Genomic DNA, 13,345 nt, shown 5'->3' on the forward strand with positions numbered 1-13,345 from the left:
AACACATCATCAGTAGGCTACTGGCTAAAACAGTCAAACTGTAGCCTCTCCCTTGCATTCAAAATTATAATTATTAGTAAAATTGCAACATAGCAATACTCGATATTAAAGAATAATATATGCGCAGATAATGATATGAATATTAAAGAAAAGAAATCGCGTGTTCAGGAATGCCTCGCAAGGTCTATTCAGTGGGGTGGGGGTGGAATCTACGAGGAGGTGGGGCGAGAAGGGAGGAGTCGGCGCACAAACCCTCCAGCAAGCTCGCCGTTGCTGGTCACACTGTACCTGCTCGACAATACTTAGTCTCAGTGTTCTAACTATCTGGGATCGCACTCTTATCTGTAACCTGTAACAACAAAAAGAAAACAAGGGAAAAGGAACATACACGTAAACCCCTGAATTCTCTGTCCACTCGGAGGTGATCAACTCCACGAGGTATTCTTTCATTGCAGGTAATTCAGAAAAAAAGGACCAAGAAACCTTGATTTTCGAGGATGCATTCGACTGGCTTCTACATTGGTGCCATCATCACATCGGCGGTGCTTCTTCAAGGTAACTAATGAAATAAGTGTACGCCTACTATGTGGTAAAGGGTATTCTACCCAGCTCCTGAACTGAGAAAAAGACCGGAGCATCTTACATTTTCCTCGGGAGTATTCCATTAGTCCACCTGAACAGCAATGTTCATATAACCTTTTCAACTATATATATTAATTTTACATGAATAACTTCCCATATTTTGGTTATTTAAAAAGGTTTAACATGAACAGCAACAAGTTTCGGCGAAAGTACATAAATTGCGATAGACGACTGGAGACGCTGACCCTCTTAAGTTTATGGAACTGCACTGTTTCAAAATCTATTATTGCTAAATACATGGGCTAGCTAGTAGCTTTCTATAACTGTTTGCTTAAGGAATGGAAGCGCTGCACATTGTGCTAAAAACTGTTCGCATAATAACGATGATCTTTCAACTAGGCTACTGAATCGCTAACCCCAATTTCTGCACGTAAATTAGAAATCTAGCTACGTGTCCGTCCCCAGGTAAACGCGTGTCCTGGTGATAATGACAATAACCTCGTAATATACAACGAATATATTTTTATTATTATTCCGTTTAATCCACGGAAAACTCGTGAAAGTTATGCAGTCTAGGTGGCTGTATGGTATGCCATGGAAGGTCCGAGAGTACTGTACGGTCGAATTTTGATAAATATGGGTAGGTCTGCCCGGCGAGATGACAATGTTAGCAATGGTTCTGTGATGCTCTACCATGCTATCCTGTGTGCTCCGTCGGCGTGAATGAAGCGCTGGTGGGCATATACTGAATAAAACGAGCGCGCGTTATGAATGCAATAACACACACTCTATGCTAATTGTTTCACTTCCAAAGGCGTGAAAGTCCTGTTTATGCATACATGGAAGTTTGCGTCCCCCCCACAGTAAACACGTGTTCGACCAGTCACCGAATATTCCTAATAAGAATACGTGCTGAGAGATTTTAAAAAGAAATCGATAGTCTCTTTGAAATACTTTGTATGTGGGATACATAAGAAACGTAGCAAATGCGAGACATGGTAACATGAGGTAGACAGAATTATTGAGTTATGTTTGTATAAGTGCGTGTGTGGTTTGAGTGTTAAGGTTGCGACCACTGAAGCTTGCTTGGTATGTCTTATCGGAGAAATTAGTAATACTGTCCAGAATGTGGAAGGGAGGGGGGGGGGGGGGGGGGGGGGGGGGGGGGGTCCTTGGAATAGGTAAGTCACTTTTCAGTTTCAGAATATCAGTTTGGACAGCCTATTTGCTCACATTGTGCTGAAGTGATTATGCCATACACTCACGATAAATAATTGACAATTATTTGAAGAAGAAAGGCACCAATTCGTTTTAGCTACTTTGGCAAGACATTTCATTCTGGTCCCCTGCAGTACACAGAATTACCCTTTGTTTGAGAGCGCCGAGGTAGTGCTATATTGGGTGTTGGCTGAAGTGGACACAATTGTGGCCTTTATTAAATGATCTTATCATGGTTAGTGTGGATCACTGACCCCTGAGACATTGGGCAGAAGTTGCCCTGTTTTTTTGGTTTGTTTCAAACTAAACTGCTGTTCCTGTCACCTTGGGCCAAGTACTCTAAAAAGTGAGCTGGTTTTTCTTTCATCCCAGCTCTGTCAAATGTAGTTTTTTTTCGCTATGAGTTTTGAGAGGCGATGCGTTTTGACCGTTGGCGCCTCGGCAACTGCTGCCATCTATTGTAAAAGATGGATGGGCCTTTCCTCACCTTGAGGTGGCTCCTTATGTTTCACAATGGTGACAAAAAAGAATGAGAAATGATTGCAATGCTTTGTTGAATATGCTGCTGCTTCATCTTGTTTTTTTTCCTAAATTTTATTTAAATCTTGGCCATTTAGATCCCAATATCAGACAAGTGTCCTTTTCAAAGACCTGTGTCTGATTTGGAATAAAGCGGGAGGGAGAAAGAAAAGCGAGATGGTGGTGATAGTGGTTTCCTGACAGAAGCTATTGTCAGGGTATATTAGCCCTAGGGAGGGGGTGCTATGAATGGGGAGTGGTAGGCAGATTTGAACTTGGAGCTGAATAGTGCTTAGAAAAAAAAACAGGAGTGTCACCCCTATACAGGATATAGCAAATAAAACTGATGGTATCACATGGTGGAAAAATATACACTTCCCTCGATACAATGGAACACAAATCGCGCCGACCTCAAAGTTGAAAGATTGTGTGGCAGTGGTGCAGTGTCAACAGTTTAAAAATAAACCCTGTGGGTCACCAATCGTAGCCAGCCGTATTTTGGCTGGTTTTGATGCAGTGCAGTGTCATGGCCGTGCCCATTTGATTATTCTGTGGGAAGTGAAGAGAAATGTAACCCACTGAGATTATCTGGGGGGGGGGGGGGGGGGGTGCATTGTAGCTTTAGATGTGTTCTCTAACTGTTCATTTTTTCTGAGGTGTTTTTATTTGAAAGCGGGGGGGGGGGGGGGCATATCCTGTCCTGCTGGTGGTGATGTGTCATTAAAAAAAAATTCCAAGGGGATGGAGTTGGTGTGCTCTCCTGACATGCTGTGGTTTGCTATGATTCTTTTTGCCTCAGGACTAAAAAGTACTGGTTATGCAATTCATTTGCCTTGACCTGTGAAATAACTTCACAGGTTTTTTCAACACACACAAAAATGATTTGATTGAGTGGATTGGTGCCGGGTTTCCATTAACTGTCTGGGCTGGGCATGTCAGCATGGTGGCTGTGAACCCTTGAAAGGGGCTTAGCTCTGGCTCTCAGCACCTCTCTTTACTTCTGTTTCAGAAAGGGTAGCGTCCTGCTAGAACAGCCTTTCAAGCTTCTGTCTGAGGCAAACATTGATTTCCCTTGTATGCTAAGGCCGCCTTGTTCCTTCTACAAACGAATTGGAGTGTTTTGTACACCGCTGTGGTCGGGTCTGGGGTTCAGCATTCAATTAATTGTTTCAAGCAAAGATGAAAGCCCCCTTCTTCCATACCCCCTATCCAAAGAAAAGCTTAAGTTTCTGTGCATTGCCTTTTACACCGCATTAAATTCCTCAAACTGTAAATACCATGACAAATTGCAGGGCCTCTCTTAGTACCTTTCCAGAATAAGCTTGCTGTACTGCACCCCTCTCTCCTGTTTTCAGGAGTTATGCACATAAAAGTGGGGTTTTTTTTTTCATTGATTTGACTCAGTGGAGTCAAAAAGATTCCACAGTATATATCTGCTAAAATGCAAAAAACCTGCTCATTTGTAACAGTGGGTTAAACTCCCTGTTTCTGTTGCCTTTGGATGTAAGAAGAGGGCTGGCTTTGTCTTTTTGGAACACCTTGGTGTTGTTACATCAGATGTGAATGAAAATTCCAGAGTGTGTAAGTTCACCACGTGAAACACCCCTTCAGACCCACAAGTGAATGAGTCACAAAGAGTTGTTCACTTTCTGCATTTCCTGCTAGCCGAAAAAAAAAGTTTTGCTTTGGTGATGTCACCGTAAATATCAGTTCCCTGCCAAAAAAAGTAAGGCTGCTGCAAGTGGGAGCTCAAACGTTATTTTTGTGTGGGAGTGTCCAAAGAGAGCCGAGTCTGTGCTTAATGTGCAGGAAAATTAAAAATTCTGCTAAAATCACCATGCCAGGAACACACTCCTTAGGGACATTCCACTCACAAAATGTAGCTTGTTACCGGGATGTTTTTGTGCGGTGCATGACAGTGAATTTGATTTGCAGAGTGAATGCAAAGTAATTATTTATTAGCATACAGGGACATAACAGGAATGTGTCAGTTTCTTGTCAATTCCAATTAGAACTCCCAATTTAAAAACTGTTTGTTATGAAAAACGGCAATGCAATTTTTAATAAGCATATTCAATTAGTGTTATTTATCAACCATCGTTCTGGAAGCATCAGCTGGTATAAAAGCCCTCCCAGGTCTGCAGATCTTAGTAGAGATTATGGAATCAGAGCCTGTGGAACGGCACTTGGTGTCCCAAAGCAACACACTAATGTGAGCATGTGTGTGTGTAATGTGGTGGTTATAACTCAATCAGCTGAAAGCCAACGGATTATGATGGGAACATGTCGATTTGGCAACCTGACGTGGAGGGAAGGTTTAATTAGTCATTACGAATTTTTCTGTCATGGGCGATCCCACAGTTACTGTATTACCTACATAACCCTCACTAGAGACCATCTTGGTTTGAAAAAATAGGGCCATCAAAGGCTTTTACGGCAAATTGTCTTAGAGTCATGTGATGTGTGAGACATCTGGTCTTCCCTCCTTTCTCCCTTGGCACCCCACCCCCATCACCGTAGTGTTTCACCCCTGGTATTGCTCATCTCTTCATCTGCTAATGGTCTAATCTCTGCTCTGTTGAGGTGGGACCACCTATCTGAATTGCTCAAAAGACCTCTGGAAGATTTATTCTTTTAAAGAAAGCAGACCGTCTTATCCATTCTGCACCTCTCTCTAACCTTCTGAGCCCCCCCCCCCCCCCAAACTGGATAAATAATAAAAAAGAAAGTATTCATCAGAGATGTAATATAGTAATGGAATGTAAAATTTAAGAGGGCTGGGTGCTGGTATGTAGGTAGAATGTAAATGAGTTTTTGCTGATTGCCTCTTGTTAAGTGTCTGTGTTTTTTTCTGCCTTTGAACGGAGGTTCTAGTTTCAGTGCCTTGCAGAGCTGCTCTTTGCAGTTAAAAAAAGGCAGTTCTGGAGGGCCCACTGGAGGAGCACAAAGGAGAGGTATGCATGGAAAGCAGTATCAGATGCACCCCCAGACTGCCCCCCCCCCAGTCCCAACCCCAGGCCTCTCCGAATCCTACACCCCACTGGGGTTTGTGTCGCGCTCTGGACACGCTCGCCATAATAAAGCATGAAGTTTATAAAACCGCTGCTTAATTCCCGCCGTCACTGGGATCCCACTGGGAGTGTTCTGATTCCGATTGGGTAGTGAAAGCCCTTCGGGCCGGCTGTCAGAGCGCACTTAAAGAAAATCAATAACCATCAAAAAAACCTTAACTAACCATAAACTTTCGCCCTTATGGCTGTCGCAGGGAAACCGATCTCTTGTTTGCGACGAGCAGGGCTTATTTCACTTTTAAGTGAATTTAAGCTTATGTGGTAATCAGCCTTTGTGGGATTTTATTGAAACCAAAACATGCAGGGTTAACCCAGATAAGTCGCTCATGTAATGCACAGAATCACTGCTATTTTAATATATGTGGTTGTGTGTTCATCACTGACTGTTTTGAATTTGTGAGTGGTCTTTAATTTGAAAGGCCTCCCCATTGTCTGGGTATTTGTGTGCTTAAATTGGCCTTTCAGCAGTCTTTATATTATTACAGGCCTGGTACTATAAATGTATTGATGTGGGGGTCAATGCCAGGGTTAGGGGATTAGCATTGATTGCCTAAGCACCCATTACGTACCTGAATGCATTCTTCACCATGCATTTGTAAGTAATGGTTAATAGGTTATTATCTTTTCACGTAAATAGATCCTCAAGCTCATTTTGAGCCTCAGCAATATCTGTTGAAGAGTAAAGGCATAACACATGTATAAAGAGAAAATATCAATAAAAAAAAAAAACTGGTCTGATAAATCCCAACAAAATGTTTCTTAAAAGGTCAATATAATCCCCTCTCTCTAATTCTCTTCTTATCACAGAGTTGAGGTAATCTGGAGAAGTGATACAATTGTGTTCCTGTCTCTACAAATTGGCTGTTTTTGTGCGGCTGGAGACTTTCTTCGATCCGAATGCATCTCAAGACAAATAATGCTAAATGTTTGTCCTGGCATTTACGTTTGTCCCCAGCAAAAAACAGGTCACAAATTGCATTGGGCAATTATTATATTTTTTTTTAAATCAAATTCAATCAGAAGCCATCTGATGCTCCAAAAGCATCAATAGGAGCTGACATTCAAAGCCTGGCAACCATTTTGCGCACCGTGGAGACCAAAATAATAGCTCAGCTCAGTTTTTTGTGGATCTTCTTTTGATCCTCTGTGATGTGCAGGATGCGTTTTACAGGTCTGAGCAGCTGAACGGTTCGTGCATGCCCCCCTTCCGTCCAGGACAGATGCTTTGAAACGAAAAGGGTGTGGGCAAAGGACGAGTGACATTTTTATCTTTTTCGGATGCATTCCAGCAAGGAAGAGCAGAAAACGGGGGACCCTCAGACAGAGCAGTTGATCTGAAGGCACTCATAGTGTCATGGGTAAATCTATTACGGGTGAAGTGGAGTGAAGCCGAGCATTTTATAGTGATGACTGTTTTCAAAGAGACTGATTACTAACGACGTGGCTGGAGGAGACAGCCAGGCCTGGGTCACGCGGAGGGGAGCGGATTCCTTAATTGCCACTGTCTGTGCCTTCACAATGTAAGCATTCACCGGCATTTGCATCTTGCGGCTCATAGAGCTGATGCTTTCTGACACAGGAAAACTCCTCAACTTTCCTTTCCCATTAAATTAGCTGATGTTTCAGCACTTCTCCTGAGGAGAAAAAAAAAAACACTACACAAAGTCCCAGAACAACAAAACCAGGTGGCCATTACTTATGGTTTAAGGGGAGAATTTTTTTAGCAGTTAGGGGGAGGGTTGGGAAAAAAGAAATAGTAAACGTCCATGCCTGAAGTACTCGGGCGTTATTTAAAGAAAATATTTACTGTCCTACAAATAGCCAGAGTGGCTGGGAGATAAGCCATGTGGAACGTTGATAGGGGTGGAAAAACTGGACACAGCTTGTTAGGTGCAAGACTGCTTACTTAAGAGAGGCTTGTCTGCCTGAATGGAAGATGGATGCCCCTCTGTCAGTTATTTGCCCCTTGTGGCTTATCACAGTACATAACCCTAATGAAGCGCAGGAACAATGTTATTCGTGACACGATTTAGTGCCCCCCTTCCCCATGTTCATAGCCTTTGTACTAGAGGTGCTTAAATCATGGTTTTAAAGCCCAAATTGTTGTCTTGGTGAGGTGTAGTGATAAATATATCTAGCAGCATGATTTAAAGCTCATTAGTGATTGGGTAATGGGTGGGATGGGTGGCCAAAGGAAGAGGCTCGGATCAAACAGAAATGGAAAACAGACAGATTTTCAAATTTATTGCGAAAGGTTTAGGCCTTCCTCTTTATAGCTTTAGAGGGAACCTTAATGAAGACCGCCTGGGCAAGGGCTGGCTTAGGGATGCACTCTGGGACCAGAGGCCTTATTCTATATTTAGCCAGTTCCTCCTCGGTTAAAAACGGACCCGCTTTAGAAGAACGTTGTCTGCTCAAAAAACAGCTCCTTCTTTTAGTAAAACTTTCAGTACAACAAGCAGGTGGCATCCAGTTGTACTTATGTGTTTTCTTAATCTAGTGAGTTTTTCACAGCACAGGGAAAGCCTGTCTCGCACCTAAAGCATTAATAACCCTGGGGTTTCCATTTTAAAATCCAGCAATAAGCTGGCATTTCTCTTAAGGAGAAGTGAGGGAGATGTATTCTTTCAAGCGACAAATTAATATCTGCTTCTTAGCTCTGGTTATGTGCATGTGCAGGTTCCAAACATTTATTGCAGACCTTCTGTCTGCCCCAGAGGAAAGAGGAGTGCAGACAAATTCATAAACATCACATTGTACAGACTCAGCATAGCTCCTGCACTCCAACAATGTATTCTGAGTGGAGGGAACTTGTCTACTGCTCAGCTCTACCTGTTCCAACTTATCAAGGTAGCCTGGGGCAGTGATCTGTTGACTTCCTTAAAATCCTGTCCTGTCCCACCAGCTCACACATGCACTGCTGCAGTCGCGTCATGGAATGATTTAGAGATTTTGTTTTTTTTTTTTTAGTTCAGATTTAGCATGGCAGACAGACTTTTGTTTATTTTCAGCTGTTTAACTTGTTATAGGGTGCATGGAGGTACTGGGTTTTTCTGTGGCTGTCGAGGTCTGAGTCACCGGCGGTAAAATGGAGTGTTTATAGGGGACTCAGAGTCCTCTCCCTGTTTTGCAGATAGACCCAGCTGTTCATTGACATCTATGTGCCTCATCTTTCTTCTCCAGGCTTGTCCTCGTGCAGCCTCTCTTTTCTCCCCCATCCCTTCATGACGGCAGGGTTACCATTCAGCTCCGAATGATTTATTTACCATCTGGAGGGGTCAAGTACAAGTGTTTCAGTATTAAAAGAGCTGTGAATTTGTTAAATGAGAGGAAAAAAAAATCAAACTGGACTGCCCAACAACAGCCATGCTCTGTGTAGAAGAGGAGTTTCTCCTCATGCAGAGACCAGTGTTGAAATGTATGAGGGTGCTTCCAGAGTGGAGGGAGTTTCACAAAACCAACTACAGGGTTTGGAAGACCTCCCCCCTCCTTTGGAAGACCACTCTTTGTTTTGCGCAGGAAGTCAGGTTGTTTTTCTTACATCAGTCGCTTTTGTCGCTGAGACCAGCCTAGGAGGTCCCCTGCCCAGCGGCATTGTGCAGACCGCCTTTTCTAAACCAATACAACAACGGCTTCTCCTGTTTACCCTTTTCCCTACTGTCATTATGACGGAGGAAAGAAACGCGCGGTCAATAAAGTGCATTAAGGTGCTGATCCCCACACTGGCGCACACCTGTGGCGTGTCCCTCTTAAGGAAAATGCTAAAGTTTCTCATGAAAACTCCAGGCACATCTCCAGCTGTGTGTAAGAGCAAGGATTTGCCCTCTCACACACGACACCTGGTATGGGAATTCATGAAAGGTGTGTTTGTGTGCGTGCGCGTGTGTGTGTCTTTGTGTGTCTGCGTACGCATGATTGAGAGAGAGAAAAGAGAGAGACGTATGGTATGCTGTGGCCCTCAGGCATTACTGCTGATAAATCACTGACATTTAGCAGTTTTAAATATCACACTTATACGTATAAAGACATGACAGCCTTATTGCTCAATATTGATATTCATACACATTGTTCTGATTATTTAACTCTTCGTGACTTGAATTCTCTATTGTATTGTGTATTGTGTGGAGGCATGTTGGGTCACAACCTGGTACGCTTTAAGGTACATGCTGAAAGCTTGCAAGTGATAATACACTGCCTTCAGTCTAATTATAACTGCTTGTGGACCTGAACCACACAGTGCTACTTCTGTTAACCTTATAGGGTAAATGCTTGTGTTATCATTTGTACCAGTCAGAGATAACACCAGCTTCAGCAAACCTATCTCAGAATTGTGTCATGGCTGAGCTATTTGTCTGGAAACATTCGAAATATACCCTCCGAGTACCACAGCATTGCATGCATAATTCAAGTGTTCAGGTAAACTGCTTAATGTCTTACCCTGAAAGTGCACACACTATTTTAATGTTTGCCTACTCCTGAAGAAGATTCTACAAACAGTTTTTAAAGACGGCTTGCCTGAGGTAAGAGGGTTGTATTTAGCCTGAATGTTCTTTGTTCTTGCAGTGCAGACTAAAACATTTATTTCCCTGCACCATCTTGCTGAGGTAACACAGAAGCTATATTTGTCCCCTTGGGACCACACGGTCATCCTATGAGAGCTGTTTATGAGTCAGTAAATGAAATTGACCGCCTGAACAGAGGCCCCTTTTCTCCTTGGCCCAAAACCTTGTGATGCAAGCTGAGATTGCCAACACTCTGAAACACAGTCCTGGCTCTCCTTTTAACTGTATCCAAGGACATAATACGGAGGTGCAACTTTATCTGGTGTATTTTTTAATCGCATCTGTGGTTTACAGTCAGCCGGAGGTGGGGGTGGGGGGAGGGGGCATACAGGAAGTGAGACATGCACATGAGGCCACGTGACTTGAAAAGACACCAAACATTGTTTTGCAGTGACTTGTCAAGCCCCTCTCACTTCTGTTTGTTCACTACACGGATATGACTCGATTCTTGGTCACTCAACGTCTCGTTCCTTTCTCATGTTCTTTGTCAGACATCAGGGCTCTGTATTGCCACAGCACATGCATTCTTCTTCGTGCCTCAAGGCCCTTCTAGAAGCATCCCCGCTGCATTGTCTCTGCTTAATTATGTGCTGCCTCTTATGAATCGTAAGTTTCATCTGCTGAGTCTTCCTCCCCCACATAAGATTCAAAGGACAAGTTTTATTTCAGTGGGAGCAGCTGTCGTCTTGGACTGGCAGACCACTATTGTGCATTGAAAGCTTCCTCTCCTTGAGCCCAGCAGCTGAGGCGAGCGGAGCCCATCTCAGTCCCAGCGCGCACATACTGCACATCCCTGCTCGCAGGGAGTTATTAGTAGTAAACATGGCCGCTGGATTGCTGTACGCAGAGTTGTATCAAATGCTAATCCTATTGAGCGTCAATGATGTTGACAGCTGTGGCCTGTAAAAGCCCCCTCCCCCCTTTGCCCCCAAATCTGGACTGCACCTAATGGGCAGCCTTGAACCCGCGTCAGCTGTGGCTTGGCAGTTGCTCCATGATGCATAGAAGAAAGATAGAGGAAAGACCTACTTCCTGTGCATACAGACGCTCGGTTGCATGGGCTTTGTTGTGCTTTCCCCCCTCACTCCTTTGCAGTGCTGCTTTCAGATCAATCCTCTCTCGTGTCACTGTTCCAGTGGCTTATAGGTCGTGGCTTTCGGTTGACACCTTTTTTTCGAGATGGTTTGGTTGCGCGCATGCATTTCTGCCCTCTGTCCTTCCGCCGGGGGCAGCGATTGCGGTGCTTTGAGGCCTGTTTATCAGAGGTGGAAAACCCCGGCTTCAGAAAGTAAAAGTCCTACCACGTATTCGTTCTAGCCATTCACTAAACAAGGTGATTTCACTAATTAGCTCCTCTACCTGGCTGAAGAGTTGTGCTAATTAAATTCAGCTGGTGTAGTGCATGGGTGGAACAAATACGTGGCAGGACTTTTACTTTCTGAAGCTGGGGTTTTCCACCTCTGCAGTTTATAGTGTGTCATGGATCCTGACCCTGTTGGACTCTGTTTTCACACAAAGCAGCCTGTATTTGTCAGTGTTATCACCAAAGCAAGGGAGTGGCGTGTGCATTGAATATTATGGCATTAGCTTCTAGGCAGAGATGTACTGCAGAGACAGGCTGTAGTCTTATCCCTAAAGCACCTGGTCACTTCATCTCTTTCTTTTCCATTCATTTGCCAGAGGAGGGGGGCTGTTTTGCATCACTGGAAGTGATTTCATAAAACGAAGGCAAAGGAATCATATTCAGTTCTCAGAATGTTGGTTCTTTGTTCTCATCGTTTCAAATGAAATTCCAACCTTGCTTGAAATCAAGTGAGAGGCACAGGAGCGGAACCTGCCCCGAGCTTTTATTTTGAAGTGGGGCTTGGGGGGGATTTCAGAGGCAGACGTCTCCCCTTTCATGCTGCACGGAAGCTCAGGAGTTAAAGGCTTTAGTGTGGTTGAGTGTCTTCACATAGATGTGATAATGATAGGTTTAGCGAGCCTCGGTGTTTATTTGATGTGTTTTGTACGTGCCTGCTCCAAACACACAGCGCTATAATTGAGTAGGATTGGGCTGCAAATAGCTCCGTTTATCTAGCATCCCAGAATTCCTGTTTTGGCAGCCCGAGTGGACCAGATCGTTTGAGATTTTTAACACAATGAAAATCTCTTCTATAAATACTGAAACTTTGATTAGTGCCTTCAGTGCAATGTTTGGCAAATTCCTCACTGGGAATGCCAGGGAGTTTGAATGTTAAGCTGTGCAGTACTGACAAGTTGCTGCATCCCTAGGATTTAAACATTAATTAAATGTGGCTGTTGCATAGGGTTAGTGTGCTTTTGATTGCTGAGTAAGGTATGTTGCTGCTTGTGGGACAGTGTGTTCCAACCATCTTCCTAGGCCTTTGTTACCCAAAGGATAGCTTCAAGTTTGGTCTTGTGTAATCCACTGCAAAAAAAAAAAATGCTACTACGGCTTCAAAGAACACTGGCAGACAGCTCTAGGGCAAAATTCCATCCTCCCTGTATGCTTAGTTTTATCTTACCATTTAGCATTGAGATTGGAACAAAGGGAAGGATTTGAACACAGTGCAGAATTTTAAACTATCATCAGCAAATTAACTGCATCTTCTGAGGTGAGTTTAGTTTTAAGCCCTTTGAATTATTTGTGAACTTGAAGGAACTCTTGGTGTACGACATCGGCGATCTTGTGCAAGCGATCCCTTAATTGTGGGTTAGTCTACAGGCTAGAATGGATGCAGCCCAAAAGTGATCTGAATTAATCTGAAGCCATTCATATGAATGACACGATGGCCCCAGACTTTGTGAAAGCAGAGTAAAATGAAACTGTACACCATCTGAAGTGAGCTTGCAGGAGCAAGAGATACAGAAAAAAAAGTTTTAAGAGGCTGTAACTTCTCCTCAGTGGTGTGTGTTTGTGTTTGTGTGCATGTTAACATTTTTCAACATTTTAAAGCAGAAATGACTTCTGAATTTGGAAGTTACCTACAGCTCTGGCTAGTGGGGTTCAGGTAATGTTTTGGAATTAAATTTTAACTTTTTTTTTTTCCTGGCTCCCTCACCAAACCCCATTTCCAGACACATTCAGTGTTTGACAAGGTTTTTGTTTCACATCATCTGTTTATTTTTAGACACGTTAAACTTGAATAAGTTGAGCTGAGTTTAACTTTGAATGAGCTGAACTCTTACCGAGATGGTCAGTAAAAGATGTTGGAATGTCAGATGCTTTTCATTTTGCAGATCATACAGGTCTTTGAAGTTATCGGGGTATATTGCGTTGAAGTTTCCGTCAGATCACCAACCGTGCTGCTGATTTTAATGATCCAGAAATGGTTACAGGTTTCATATCTTTTTGAAGCAGGTACTTTGAAAGCGGAGTCAGTATTACTT

General features: G+C 43.3%; 1 protein-coding gene across 2 annotated transcripts in view; it reads left to right on the forward strand.

Annotated features, from left to right (window-relative positions):
- Positions 1–297: 297 nt before the first annotated feature.
- Positions 298–13,345, forward strand: part of alcama (activated leukocyte cell adhesion molecule a) — a 55,322-nt gene continuing 42,274 nt past the window's right edge. For both annotated transcript variants that reach the window (XM_036525593.1, XM_036525594.1), the window contains exon 1: positions 298–555. In XM_036525593.1, coding sequence (XP_036381486.1) covers positions 498–555 — 58 coding nt within the window. In that variant the 5' untranslated portion in view covers positions 298–497. The remainder of the gene's footprint in view (positions 556–13,345) is intronic.

Source organism: Megalops cyprinoides, chromosome 3 (genome assembly GCF_013368585.1).
Source record: "Megalops cyprinoides isolate fMegCyp1 chromosome 3, fMegCyp1.pri, whole genome shotgun sequence".
In the NCBI taxonomy this organism is placed as follows: Eukaryota; Metazoa; Chordata; class Actinopteri; order Elopiformes; family Megalopidae; genus Megalops; species Megalops cyprinoides.